The sequence below is a fragment of the Anas acuta genome, chromosome 1 (genome assembly GCF_963932015.1).
Source record: "Anas acuta chromosome 1, bAnaAcu1.1, whole genome shotgun sequence".
Taxonomy (NCBI): Eukaryota; Metazoa; Chordata; class Aves; order Anseriformes; family Anatidae; genus Anas; species Anas acuta.
The window spans coordinates 154,431,412-154,446,634 of record NC_088979.1 but is presented as its reverse complement, the minus strand read 5'-3'; the positions used below and the strand labels follow the sequence as shown (position 1 = coordinate 154,446,634).

The window sequence follows — 15,223 nt, the reverse complement described above, 5'->3', positions numbered from 1 at the left end:
ATGTGCCGCTGTGTTTCCAGAGATGGAGTATCTCCTAAACCTTCTGTGAAAGGGTGTTATGTGTGATGGAGAGACGTTTCGTGGCCAGAGGTGGTGTGAAGGAGCTCGCCCCTGCAGTGCCTCGGGGCTCCTCGAGGGAAGCCTGTCCCCTGAGATAAGCCGGGGGGCGCGCACCGCGGGAGGCTTCCCTGCCCGGTACTCGCGGGCTCTCCCGCGGGAGCCCGGCTGCCTCCCCCCTCCGCTCTCACATTCCTGCCCTTCCTGAGATCAGAAGTTACTGACCCGAATGGAGAAATGAGGATCCCGCATAAATCGCACAAAGTACAAGCGTCTCGCTGCTGAAAAATGAGCGTTTTGGGGAAAGAAACGCGAGCTCGGTGGCGGACCTGCACGGTGCGGGACCCACGCCCTGCGCGGGGTGGTCGTCCTGGGCTCCTCAGTTCAGGCTGCCTCTGCTGCTCTGGATGCCGGGTCCCAGCCGAAACGATGCCCTTGCATAGCCATGGGATCTAGTCATACTGTTGCATCTACTTAAATAAAGTGAGAATGCCACGGCACCAATGCGGGCGAGGATCTCCCTTCCAAATGCCCAGGAGCCCGCATCCCGGGTCCTTATTCCCATCCTAGTACCGCGTTTTAGCTATGGATATCTGGACACAGAGACGAGTTTTTATTTTTGAATTTATTTTGTACCGACACTTCTCTTCCGTCCAGAGAAGTTACAACACGAGAGGGGAATGGGAAGAAATCAACATTACCTGGGACCGGACTGAACGAATTTAGGGGGTATTATTCGCTTCTTTCCGATGTTCTCTCCCAGTTATCCGGGAAAGTGGGAAGGAGAAGCTGTGAAGATGAGAGCGGGATATTTCAGAGGAGTTTTTTTATACAGGGCAGCTGAGGGCTAGTAGGGGAAAAAGCAGAGCTATGTGTTTCCTCGAATGGGTCCGTATATGACAAGAGCTGCGGGGGGGAAGGAGGGTCCAAATAGAGAAATACAAAGGGAAAGGAAGCTCTCAGAGGACAGGTGCCCAAATGGTGCAGCGTTTCCAGAAGCCACCTCTTTCTTTGCCGAGGCTTCACCTAGTCACTCATTTCACGTTCAAATGCAAGTATTATTACTACTACCACTATTATTATTATTGTTGTTGTTATTATTATCAGCTCGGGAGTAGGCTAGAGCAAAACCCACCAAGCAATGAGTGCCCCGGTCCCCATTGCTCGGGAACTCTTGCCCGGTCCTGGGAATGAGCGATCCTATCCGCGGAGGCGGCAGAAAGTGTAAGACCCTCCACACTCATTCTAAACCCTCCCCCCCCCCCCCCCCCCCCCGGGGGGATGAGGGCAATCGCAAGTTACAGATTCAAAATCTAGCTCGGCTGAGTTATAATTTTCCAGACATCCTGTTTGTGAGAAAGAATCACTTGCAGCATTATTACTGCAAGCAAAAAATCTGCAATAAATTTCAATGCATACTAAAACAAGTTGGGCTTTGAGGGCTGTTGGGCTTTTTAAGCTTTCTTTTTTTTTTTTTTTTTTTTTTTAATTGAGCATCCTATTCTAATGAGTAAAAGTAACGACTGTGCTTCGGGTCTCAGCAGCCAAGCTGCAAAAAGGGCCCGATCTGAATCCCGTTTAATAAACTTTCTTACTAAAGGGCAGTTTTTGTTCACCTAAGAAAACAAAAATCGGTTCTGGTGTAGGAGGGTAGCCTTCAGATTTTCCGCTCTGAGGGGAAGTGTTTAATTGACTTTGTTTGGAGTGACTTTACCAAAAGCCTGGGATATGTAGCTTCGCAGATAACTGAAGGCATAGGAGCAAATCGACGGCTCTTCTGCTGGTTAATTCACTACATGGGCAGGGCAAGGGACCGCTGAGCTGCGTCCGTCCCCGGGCAGTGCGCAGAGAAAGTGAAGTGTCGGTTCTCATTACACCGGGCCCGAGCCTGGAGCCTTTCCCAGCCAGACTCGAGGTTCAGACGCTCCCAGATTTTATCCACAAACCAGCCAAAACGTAATGACAGCGATCATTTCACGGTTCCTGCAGTTTGGCGCTTTGACAATACCTCAGCTGTTTGGGAGGTTTCCTGCACGACACCTGCACAGATAAAATGAAGATTTCATGTGCCTCAAAGGCATATGCAGTGGGAAGACAAGCAACTAGTGAACGGGAAGGTTCTCCCGTCCCTCTTCTCCCCTTAAGAGAGACGGATTGCTGTCAGAACTGGACGAACTTCGACAATTTTCTTCTTGCAACACGTAATGAATCTTCTTAAGCCATCTAACGTTTCTCTCAACACAAAATGGAACGAGATAATATTTAGTGTGTGGATCTAATCTTAGCCCCATAGGAAATCTCAGCAGAGATGCTCTATAAAAACAGATTAATCTTTTATCTTGATCTAGTTCAAATTATAATGGAACCTACTTACATATGGACTATAAAAACAAACCCAACACGAATTTAATCTGTGCTTTATCTGGCTGCTATTACAGCCCTTTATCAAGTTTAGAAAGGATTTTGAAAGTTGGGCTGTGGGACTCAAGCCCCATGCACCTTAGCACTGTCGGGGGAGGGGAGAGATTTGCTCTATCGACGTTTCTCGGATCTGCTAGTTGCTCAGCATTTCGTGTAAGAATAGCGTCCTGATTCCCACTCGGGATCATAGAAAAGACAGTCACGGTCCTTCCTTCAGTCGGAGACGGGGGGCTGCTGGAGGGGGCGTCTGTCCCACCTCCTTCACGCGGGGACAAACCTGCTGGCTACAAAGGCCGGGGTGGGGGTGGGGATTGCTCCAGCAGCTGGATGTGCTCTTTGAAATCCAAATCCCGTCCCACCGACCCCCTTCTCCCGCTCCGCTGTGATTTCCAGCAAATTATAGAGATACACGCAGTGCAAAATACAAACAGCGTTCTGCACATCAAAGAAATAGACGCCTTAGGAGCAAAATGCAAACGTGAAAAAGAAACTCTCTAGCATGTTATGGCTGAAAATTCCTGCTTTTAACCTCCTCCCCCTCCCGGGAATTGATTTCCTATGTGTTTTGTTTTGTTTGTTTGTTTCCCCAAAATGACCTCATTGTGAATTTTAAGTGCAGGAGACGTCTAAGTAACTAACGCTGATGTTTTACCAACAACTCCTCGATCTACCATAGCGAACCAGCCCGGCTCTGACTATGGAGCACTGAGCATTAACGCACCTTTGCAAACGAGCAACCCAGAAGAAAAGCCCTTCTTTGCAAGCTACGCAGTCTTCCCTGCTGGCAGTTTGATTAATATTAGGACAATTCCGAAAATATACGGGCTACATTACCGGAGCGACCCCGAGGCTCTGAATGTATCGAGGGGCCTGGAGAATGTGTGGGGGGCTCTCTTGTCATTTCAGATGAATTGATTTCTTTTAAGGCATGAAATATGGGTCGACATTCTGGTTTCTAAGCACGAAGCTGAAGGAAGGTGTGAGACAGAAGGGACAGGGTCTAAGAAATAGATCCCTGTTCAGGTTGGAAGCACTAACAAATGGATGCATTGAGCTAACTTTGACAGGGACTGCTGGTTTTCAAGACTGGCTCGTCTGAAAGAACCGTTGCCTTTTTTTTTTTTTTCTCTTCAATGCGATGTGTGCTAGATCTGATTTTAAAATGTGTAACTCAGCGATGCTGAAAGCCACAGAGCAATTTTGTTCCCGTCTTTCAGCACTCGGCTCTGTACAGTCTCAGCCTTATTTTGTCCTTTGCTGAGAGCTGCTTGTATCTTTCGAAACCTTAGTGTGCATTAAGGAGCATCTATCCCCGAGCCTTTAAACTCTCCGCCCTTCTTACCAGAAACGGCTAGATGAATACAAAAAAGGACTTAGTGGTTAACCGATATGCTGCTAATATTTCATTCATGGGCCTCCCCCTCCTCCCCTCTTAAAACTTCAGCTCTTGGAAAAACAACATATTTTAAGCTTTCCACACAAATATTGATATTGGCAAATAAAGTCAGCCCCCAGTCTATGGTTAGAGACAGTATTCTTTTTGTTTCTACCCCAGGCAATCAAAATTAATCCACTGTATTACAAATTGCTTCGGAGTATTTCACTTTTCCTGACAAAACCCGTACCTGGGATATGTCACCGCGAGAGACCTTTTCCCTGAGACGTGCGGTGCTTGCTTCCAGAGGGTATCGGGGAGTAATGGGCGTCGGGGACCTGACCCAGCAAGAAAGTCCCTTATTTCTGCCTGTATTTGTACCGGAGCAAGCACGGGGGCCGGGGAGGGGGTGGTGGGGGTGGTGGTGGTGACGGGTTTGTTCGTCAAGTATCAATCAGCTAAAGCAGAGGTGCTGTAAGCGCGATGCCTCTCTTCGCCTCCTGCTTGCAGAGCAAGAGGTATCCGCGAAGAGAAAGCAAATTGCCCTCTCGACCGCATGGCACCCCATCCAGAGCATCCCACCCCACCAGCGACACGAGGACCGGACTTTACGCCGGCTCATGGCCCAGCTGTGCACTGCATGGGCTCGGCAGCCCCCCGAGATGCTACCTGCAATTGAGAATGGTATAAAACACAGCTTGTCGCTATTGGCTTTTACTCAGGCAAAACTCGCACAGAAATCAATGGGACTGAGCTCGTAACGAAGAATGAACGCACTGCTCGTAAAATGGAAAACGAATTTATTTAAGGAAATCCTTACACAAACACAGATTTCTCTGTGCTCTTTCTGGAGCTGGTGCACAGCGCTACGGTTTCAGGGACCGACACTGAAATTAGCAGCAGGAAGCGCACTTGGTTGCATCAAGATGGCTTTCACAGAAGCTGCAAATTATGAATAAACTGCGACGGAAGAAAAAACACCAGAAATTATCACTTAGACGAGACTAAGTATTCTCTTCTCACCTGGCGCTGGAGAAAACACATTTTTTTTTTTTTGTGGCACGACTTCTTTTCTCACATTAAGCAAGTTGTTGTTTAAAGGAAAATTACTGGAGAACCTAATTAAATCGCGCAAATTACAACGTATTAGTCAGATTAGGGTCAAACTTATGGCTGACTTGGGTTCTTGCAATTAATAACCTCTAGACCTCCTACACATGGTGATGGTAGCAGAAGACATGCAGTTTTGAATGGACAACTCTCATTTAATGATACAAATTTAGCAGGAAAATAAAGCCTTTTTATTCCCCCCCCCTTTTTTTTTCTCTTACTTTTTCCTTTGTAGAGCGTTGTTCACAGGAATAGTAAACTGCTCTCACTTGAAATAGAAACATTTATTCTTTATTAGAAATATACCTGATAGCTATAGCGATCTCCACTAAAAATTGTTTTGCCTTTGGCACAGCTGATTAATAGTGCTTATTTGCGCTCAGACTCCCTGAAGTAATGTCTAAATAACAACAACAACCACCACCACCACCTTTGGTTTCTTTGCCTAAGAGTAATTTACCAAATGAATAAGCTAGGAATACAGAAAATGCAACCTTCAGCTATTATTAACAAACATTTCTGATCATATCTTAACTTTGTCAAATCATCATTGGTTGTTACGAACATAAAATACTCTTCGTCTTTCTCTTTTATTACTGCGATTAAAACTGCATTTCAGCCAGGGGTCATTTTACATCTACCTGGGTATTTGGTCTTCTTTAGTGTTTGGATGAAAAACAAACAAAACAAACAAAAACAACTAGCTATGTAGACAGCAATCAGTCAGCTAAGAAACTAAGTAGAGGATGCTAATTCTAAACAAATCCATCGATCATTCAAGTGAAGACCAGGAGAGGAACAAATTCTAGTCCTTCTTGGCAGCTAGGTAAATGATAACCCGTTCCATCAGCATCCATGTCACCGAAATAGCAGAGGAAGTCCTTCTGTGCTCATGAAGAACAATCTCTGTCTATCTGCTCACGAATAACAATATAGTTCATAATGCCATTCATTTCTACTTCCAGCCTTCAACAATTTGTCAGTCTGAGGCAGATACAAAATATTTCTTCTAAAAACCTCCTGGAAAACCCGGTCCCTGCACTTTGGCCATCATGGGACTTCATAAACAACTCTCCAGTAGTTTTATCAGTGCTAACTGAAAAAAAAATCAGCCCAATTTGGCACCTTGAAGGTATCTTGAGGGTGGATCCAAGGAGGTATGATCAGCACTTTCCTGCCCATTATCTACCTTGAGGAACAATTTATCATTTATCCATTGAAATACATAGGCTGGTTTAGATTATTTATTTAGACTATATTGTTACTTCCAGGCCATACCTATGTTTCTTTCCTACTCTAATCACATTTCTCTGCCTCTGTGAGAAGACAGTGGCCCCCCATTCCTACTTAACTATGGTACATCCATGAACTGTACGACTTTCACACTTATCACACAAGATCTTACAAGTGATGAAGTTCACTGTGGGCCATGAGATTTCCATTCTCTAAGACCTTATTCAACAATGAACTCAGAAGTGACTGTCATTCATCTGCTTCCTACAGACTAACAGCCAAAGATCCAAATTCCTATGCTGGACTAATACTTTCCACAAATCTTATAAAAATAAAATTAGATAATTAGTTTTTCACTTAGGACTGTAAAAAGAAATAAGAGAGGAAAACTTATTTATTTATTTATTTATTTATTTTTAGCTAGTACAGTTAAGTACAAACAGCTTGGATCTCAGATGTGAAATCAGGCTAGTCAGACTTTTACATGGTTGTGTTCCTTTCCTGCCTTCTTGGGGCCATCCAGTAATAACCACTTTTCTAATGTGTTTTTCTCATTACAGGAAACAGTATTAAGATATTGCAGTGTCCCAGAATATTAGCTTGGTTTCCATTAATGTTAATAGAATTAACTTCAGTGTATATCAAGGAAAGGCTGTGCCTCCAGAAAAATACATTTCCGTTATCATGATTAAAAAAAAAAAAAGATATTAAATAAATTCCTCACTGTGGGTATAATAGCTGTAGTTGGAGACCAAGTGGCTGCTTTGCAACCATGTGTCTGAAGTGAGATTTGGATGTAACCTGTGGCATATTTTTGAAAAATATAAACATTTCGTACAGCAGAGCCTCATTTAATGAATGTATGATTGAGTACTATATTATTAGTACTAGATTATTAGTACTAGATTATTAGTACTTAATTATAATGATTTACTAAACCAAAATGCAATACCAGCTCATCCTGGACCACAGCAATGTCTATCCTAAAGGCACATTGGGTACCCATTATTTGCAGATCTCTTAAAATAAGAAATCTACTTGAGCAGTAATCATTTGAGTAAACACAGCTACTGTCTGAAAAGTATCTAAAGATGTAAGCAAGAAAACTGGCCTGTTATTCAGCTAGAAATATTTCGTCATCGTGTTTTGTCATTCAAATATGGACGATCTGAGTACCATTAACACCTCCTTCTGATTCAGAATGCACTTCTCTGTTGCAGCAGGTAACGATGCTCCTAATGACATCTTTCGAACAAAGGAGCGTTGAAAGAAAATACTGGCGATCAGAGTTCATGCTCACATAAATTATACGGCGAAAGCAATCTCAGTGATCCGTCCTGAGGAAAGGTCAAAAAAAGCTGTTCGATTGGGTTTGGTAAACGACACCTACTAAAGGGTAAATGATTAAACTCACTTGTGTTGTTTCATCCTTGATTTTGATTTTTTTTTTTTTTTCTACAGAATGAGATTCTTTCAAGAATCGAGACTCATATAGGCAAGGAAAGGAAGATTTTCTGAAGTGTTTTTGTTTGTTTGTTTTTCACATGAAGTCCTTCTTCCTTCCTACTAAAGGATATACAGGGAAAAGAAAAAAGTGCTGAGCAGATTATGCTAGTTAACCGTGAAGAGGTTTAGAGCACCACAAAGGCAGCAGCACATTTAGAAATATGCAGTTTGAGGTATTCGGGGTTCATGTTTTCCTGGGCCGTCACATGGACTTGCTCTGAACTCAAGTTCCAAGCACTACTCACAGCCACCCAAACATATCGAAATAGATTTTGAGAGGAACTTTTAATTATGTGTTTTTGTCCTGAATAGGAATTGCTGTATTTGATAGAGTGGAGATAGAGGGGAAAACAAACAAACAAACAAACAAACAAAAAAAACTACCAGAAAGAAAGAAAATAGAAAATACGAGGGAGACAAAAAGAAAGCATGAAACAGCTTTCTGCTGCTTGAAGTAGTCGTGTTGTAAATATGTTACCAGATGTAGTATTCATGTTACTTCTGACCCTACATTTTGTAAGGTGTAAGAGCAACAGACATTTGCCCAGATTTCACCTTGGTCCTGAAAACAATAATGGTCTTTCTGCTAGCTTAAACAGAAATTGTGCCTTGGACTTTTACCCATATTTGACCAGACACACTGTACTTTCAACATTGCAATTCTTAAAAATGTACTGGATATAATAACAAGACGTCCTATTACGTATTGCAATATTATCTAATGAAAACAACAATGTATTTTGGCATATTTTGTAACTTAATTTCTGTTAGGTATGCTACTTAACATATTCATGACAATATCAATTTATGGAATAGCAGACTAAGCATATTATGAAACTCAAAAGGCATGTCAGCAAATCTTGTCACTCCAACATGTAATTTAGTAAGTTGTATGTTATAAAGCTACTACCTTTTCCTTACAAAATAAAATGCCTTTAAAAATGTTGCCAAAACATTTTACTTAGGCTTGGTATTTCTAATTCAGAAACACCTGGAAAGCAAAAGAGATCAGGTATGAAAACTTTTCTAAAGTATATTTTTATTATAGTATCTAACATTTATGAAATCTGAATAACAAATATCCTTGTTTTACTTTGCATCAGTTGCATTGATGTGCAGTATATTATGCACAGTCTAAATAGAGGGAACATTCTGCAAGGAGTGCTGAATTGTAAACTGCTTGATTTTGCATTTTGATCTCCAGTTAGTACCCGTAATAGTGGTGGATCTATTTACTGACCATACTGCCACATACAATGACAAATATTTTGAACTAACAAAGCTTTCTTTCAAAACTAATATCCTTAATGATACAATTGCTGCAGTCTTTGGGAGTGATTTTTAAAAGGTATTATACAATATATTTAGAAATTTAGAATACTGAAAGTATGCAGTACACTTGCTACATAAATTGGGAAACTAACTAGACTGTAGAACCATCTAATGACATTTTATACTCTGCTGAAGACAACAGCATTTCCACAGTCAGGACAAGGAACTGTGCTGATCATCATTCCTCTAAAAGTGAATGAAATCTTCTCTGAAATAGGCTGCACTGGCTTTTCAAAATAAAGTGATAACAAAAAAAAAAGTACCTTAATAGGATATAAGAAGGATGTGTCCAAAGAATGGCAACAAAAGAACCAGGGGGTATGACTTATGAGGAGTCAGTAAGAATACTTAGTTTATCCAGCTTAGAGGAGACCGAGGGGTGACCTCATTATAGTCTACAACTTCCTCATGAAGGGAAGCGGGGAAGGAGGTGCTCATATCTTTTCTTTGCTCACCAGTGACAAAGATCAAAGGGAATGGTTTAAAGATGCAGATGTTCACATTGGGTATCAGGAAAAAGTTCTTTACCAAGAGGATGGTCAGGTACTGGAACAGGCTCCCCAGGGAAGTGGTCATGGCACTGGGCCTGACAGAGTTCAAGAAGTGTATGGATAACACTCAGAAATATGTTTCAATTCTTAGGTTGTCCTGTGTGGAGTCATGATGAGTTGGATTCAGTGATCCTTGTGGGTCTCTTTAAACTCAATATATTCAATGAGACTGTGATAAGAATGAGCAAAGTTATTGAATGGTATCGACAGCAATGCTGCAATGTTTTGTATGGTATCAGCTTTCCTTGAATGTGAAAATGGATGTGAATATTCACAAAAATTGAGATAATTTCTTTGAAACATCAGTCATATGTATGTGGTAGCATATAAAAGCAACTCACAAAATAATATAATGAAATTTAAGTACATTTTGAAGACACAACATAAGAACTTATCTTCTGTAATGACTGAATTTTCAAGCCACATTATCCTTCCCAACTCACTCTCAGCCTGTAAGGAATTGAGGATTCAGAATATTGGACAAAAACAGATGAGGAAATCCAAAGACAGACTTCTCTAGATCCGGTTAGCAACTTCAACACTCAAAGTGGAAAACATTAAAATGTTAGGCTTTGAAATAAATAAAATAAATAAAATTAAATTAAATAAAAAAAAAAACTTTTCTGTTGTGTATACCAATGGGCAAAGAATTCACTAGAAGTAATGAGTTAGATATCCATCTCAAGTTTTCTACCTCAAAGTAGTATTTATAGTTTATTATATAAACTAAATAATTTATTTTGTTTCTTTCTCTAGATCTCTTTGTACCACAGAACTTCTACACATGGGTCTGAAGGACTCTACATGAACAAATAGAGTTGAGTTAACAGTGTCTTGTAGACGTAGGGTTATACTACCCCAGCACAAATAAGATCGTAGTAAATTTATTTTTCTTTAACCATCTAGGAAAAGGTTAGAAATATTTGAAAGTATAAAAGGTTAGCAGGTTGATTTATCATATTATTACAATAATTTAGGGTGAAAGTTCAAGAGGATTTCTCACATTGTTAAAAAAAAATGCATCCCCACTATTTGTATGTTTCCAGCCTGCCATGAGTTTTTGCTGCTTCAGTAAAATATTCTAAACGGACTTTAAGAATGACATTATTGGATGTCATAGTCCATAACACAGTTTATAAGCATGTATTTTATTTGTGAAAAATGAGTATTTAGAGACTTGATATACAGCATACATCATATTAACATGAACTATTACTAACTACATTTGCACATCTCAACCACTTCTTATAAACAAGCCTAAACTTGCTCACTGTACAATTCATTCTTGTAGAGTTGATTGATTCTGTGTTCTAAACCACACAAACATATAAGCAATTGAAAACACTAAGTATGACAATGTACTGACAGGTATAAAGTAATTTGACCAAAAACAAAACAAAACTAACAAACAACCAAAAAACACTATAACTATGTATAATAAAATGTCGCATTTAGTTAACTGAAACTTATTATGCTGATAATTATATGTGAATATATATATATATATGTTTATATATACATGTATATATATGTGAATAATATACATATATATACATATATATGTTTGTGAATATATATATATATTCATAGGCTTAAAAGGAAACAGTTCTCCACATGCTTTGGAAACCAAAAATTTGATTAAATCAACTAGTCAAACAATCTCCAATATTCAACTAACATTTTTAACCTTTTGCCTCTTTTTTCCTGTTCCCCATTCTCCGCTGAGCTGCACTGGATGGTCTCGAAATGATATCCGTTCTCTACAAGATGGACCCAGATGTGATTTATCTGGTGTAGATACATTCTTTTCTAAGCAACAAACAAATATATGAAATTAAACAACAGCAAACACTAAATTTCACTGCTTCATGTTTCTTTTAATATCACAAAATATATTGCTATGTCTAAAATTGATAGCAAACATGTTTTCTAACTCTGTATTCCTCTCTGTTTTAAAAGTTAAAGTACTTTCATAAAGCAGTAATTTATGAAAAAAAAAGCCTTTATGAAAATAAACAGTAAAATTACTAAACAAAATTACCCTATCTTTAATAGGGCCATTATGTGTTCATTTTGAGTATAATTTACACAGATAAATTAGCATTTTCCAAATTGAAGAAGGTCCAGTTCAGAAGACTTATCAATTTATCAAGTTCTTGTTTTAGTATCTTAGACCAAATGAAAGCATTTCTTCTTTCAAAGCCCAGGAATACTTGGACTCTGAGAAAGATGAATGATGCCAAAGCAAGTTTAAGCACACACATAAATGTATTAAATAAAAATAATTGTCATATATATAGATGACTGAATAATTTAGCTATATATCATATACTATTATATAATACTACATATATATATTATAAAATATACTGGTTATATACTGGCTATATACTAATTTAATAAACTAAACAACTATTGATTCAAATTATTGTATTTATACAAAACAACATTTAACAGATGGAAATGTCTTTCTTAGACACCTATTAGCATGGTGTCTGAAAACAAATTAAACTTGCCAAGAGGATGATACGATGTTCACAGTATAGCAGTTATATATATAATTAGTGTGATGGATTATCAAATACAAAATTTACAAACTTTTTTTTGCCACCTATCAAAGGAAAAGATTACCATTTACATATCTTTAGTAAACATTTTTGATATGTCAACTTCTTGGTGCTTTGAAACAACAAAACTAAATTTCTCATAATAGCCACCCCAAAATAATAATAATAAATGCTTAAATTATATGATTGAACATGCTTATTTAGAAATATAGGTAACAATAGTGATACATTTTCAAACAGAACTTTTCTGGTTTCTTGTGGATACCTTTCTGTAGTCAGCTAGATCTAAATGTCAGGAGCTTTTACCAGCTTTGTGTTGCCTTTTATGAATTTTTTAATTATTGCAAATGCATCTTATAAATAGTTCTCTCTTTTTCTTTTCTAGTAGCTTTAATGTGATACCTGTCTGTTTACTTATGGCTCTATGGCTATAGTCAATTGATTTTCTTTTTTTTTTTTTCTTTTTTTTTTTCTTTTTTTCTTGAGATATATAATTTACTCCAGGTCTACTTGATAGAGGTCTAAAAAAAATGTGTCCCTCCATGAAAGATTTTTATTTTTTTTTCTGAATTTGGAAATGTTGTTAAACCATAAAAAGATTTAATACTGTGGAATATGACATCTGAAGGAAGGAAGGAAGGAAGGAAGGAAGGAAGGAAGGAAGGAAGGAAGGAAGGAAGGAAGGAAGGAAGGAAGGAAGGATCTATTACATGTTTAAACTGGAAAAATATTTTGGGCTAGTGTATGCTTGAGACTGACTCTTTAATACATTCATCTCCAAGATTATATTAATGATAAAGGTATATTAAAGATAGCAGTTATTTCTATATTTTGATGAAAGAAATATTTGAATTACCTTTTGAATTAATATTGAATTATTTTGAAAAAAAGACAAATGTCAGAACAAAACCAATAATAATAAATTTGAAAATTAGTTTAAAAGTGACAGAGCCCAATGAATACAGAAAAAAGAAAGTCAAACATATCCTAATTGCCTAGCCTGGATTATTCCTGGACTAACAACCACACTTGTTTATGAACTTATCTGTACTGATAAATATTATTTTCATGATGGATTTCAGAAATCTATAAATATAGTTTTCTGGCTTTCCACTTAAAACTATACACAATTCATTGCAAGGGATATATTGTCTCAACATTGCTGTGAAAGGTATATTATTCCATAAAACAATCCCTAAAGACTTGCTGTAATTCGCTATAAGATACTTGTGAGAAGTCTTTACAAATGAGTAATATACCCTTTTATTTTGGCAGAATGATGGCAGTATCTGTCATAGCATGAATTGTACTTGTCTAAACTTCATGGTCAATAGTTCACATATTTATTTTTTATTTTTAATTGTAATTGATTTGTACATTGCTTAGAGGGTAGCATAGTCAAATATTTTGTAAGTAAAATGTAACAATTTATTAATTTTGAGTGTATATAATCTGTCTGACAAAATAACCTTCTATGTGAGAATCATAGCTCAGAATTTCTAGACCCTGTGGTCTCAGTAGCAGGGCAGGACAATTTCCTCAGCCTGAAGGTATTTTTGTAAAATTCCAGATACTCACTGCTCCCTTGAATCTGGGTTTAACAAATCAGAGGATACCCCAAAGTCTGGTGGTCATGACGCTCTTTTTCTCTACGCAGTCTGTAGTGTTGGTTAGACTTTCTACTGTCTGCTTTAAGCTTTACCTACAGTATTGATCTAGAGAAAGTTAATCAAAGCATAGGCTACTCTATATCCTTCCTTCCCATCATTCATAGGATTTTTTAGCATTTTCAGACAAATAAAATGAAATAATTGCAGGGAATGAACAACAAATTTAGAATGAAAATATCACCATGTTAGGCCTGTAAAGTGCAAAGCATAGAATCATTTTGGTTGGAAAAGACTGTCAGGTCCAACCATTCATCTAACACTACAAGTCCACCGCTAAACCATGTCCCTAAGTGACACATCCACATATCTCTTAAATACCTCCAGGGATGGTAACTCCCTGGCTGCCTGTCTAATCACCCTTCCCATGAAGAAATGCTTCCTGATATCAAGTCTAAACATCCCCTGGCACAACCTGAGGCCACTGCCTTGAGTCTGAGAAGAGAGATTGACACCTTCCTCATTACAAGCTTCTTTCAGGTACTTAAAGAGAACAGTGCTTTGTCACCTCCTCAGCCTCCTTTGCTCCAGATTAAACAACTCCAGTTCCTTCAGCTGCTCGCTCCCTTTGTATGTCCCACCTTCATGTCTTTGAAGTGGATATAAACATGCTTGCTCTTTTGAGAATGTACTCCTGATATCAACTCATTTGAACTGAGAGATGGGTATTATTATCAGCATTGCTGTTCTAGTTATTGGTCTAATTGGAGTGATGAAAAACTTCCATTGAGACAAAACAACCTATTCCCTACAGAAGAATTCTCAAATAATTACGTGCCAGACTGGTATAGAAGCATAATGAGGTTTGCTCACTCCTATTTATGTTATACCTAATTTTCAGACTTTGTAATTACAGAACTACTGGTTGCTTAAATGTTAATTATGATTGAGTGTTGTAAAGCAAAGAAACAGCTCATTTATGATGAAGGCGTAAGTCAAATATAAGACATCTTTTTATTGCATCTTCCTCCTAGAGCTTAATGGAATAACCAGAAAGGAAAATGAAAATATACAAATGGAATGCATTGCAAATATAGGACTTAACTGATTTCTCATACATGTGCCATTAAATTTCTGTGCTTATTTTTAAGTCATATCTTCTCCTGTTTCATTGAGAATCCAGGCAAGAATCCACTCTTGAGGGAAACTAAGAGAAGCATTTCTAATAAGTATAAAGCAAGTGTCTAGGTTGAGTGTTGCAAGAAATAAAAATATCACATGTAAATTAAAACTAACTCTACTGTATTTTTATGCCTGTGTTACAACAGGTCTTCTAATTCTATAATATTAAAACAGTCTTTTTTTTTCCCTTCAGAAATATTCAATGAAGACAAGTCCATATCAAATGGTTAAAATTTTGTCTAAATAAAGGGGATGAGGGAAGACAAGAATTTGGGGATGATG

The 15,223-nt window shown here is 38.2% G+C and overlaps 1 protein-coding gene across 3 annotated transcripts in view; it reads right to left on the bottom strand.

Annotated features, from left to right (window-relative positions):
* Positions 1 to 10,449: 10,449 nt before the first annotated feature.
* LRRIQ1 (leucine rich repeats and IQ motif containing 1) overlaps positions 10,450 to 15,223 on the bottom strand; it is a 113,001-nt gene continuing 108,227 nt past the window's right edge. For all 3 annotated transcript variants that reach the window (XM_068667540.1, XM_068667565.1, XM_068667545.1), the window contains one exon: positions 10,450 to 11,394. In XM_068667540.1, the coding sequence (XP_068523641.1) occupies positions 11,255 to 11,394 (140 nt within the window). In that variant the 3' untranslated portion in view covers positions 10,450 to 11,254. The remainder of the gene's footprint in view (positions 11,395 to 15,223) is intronic.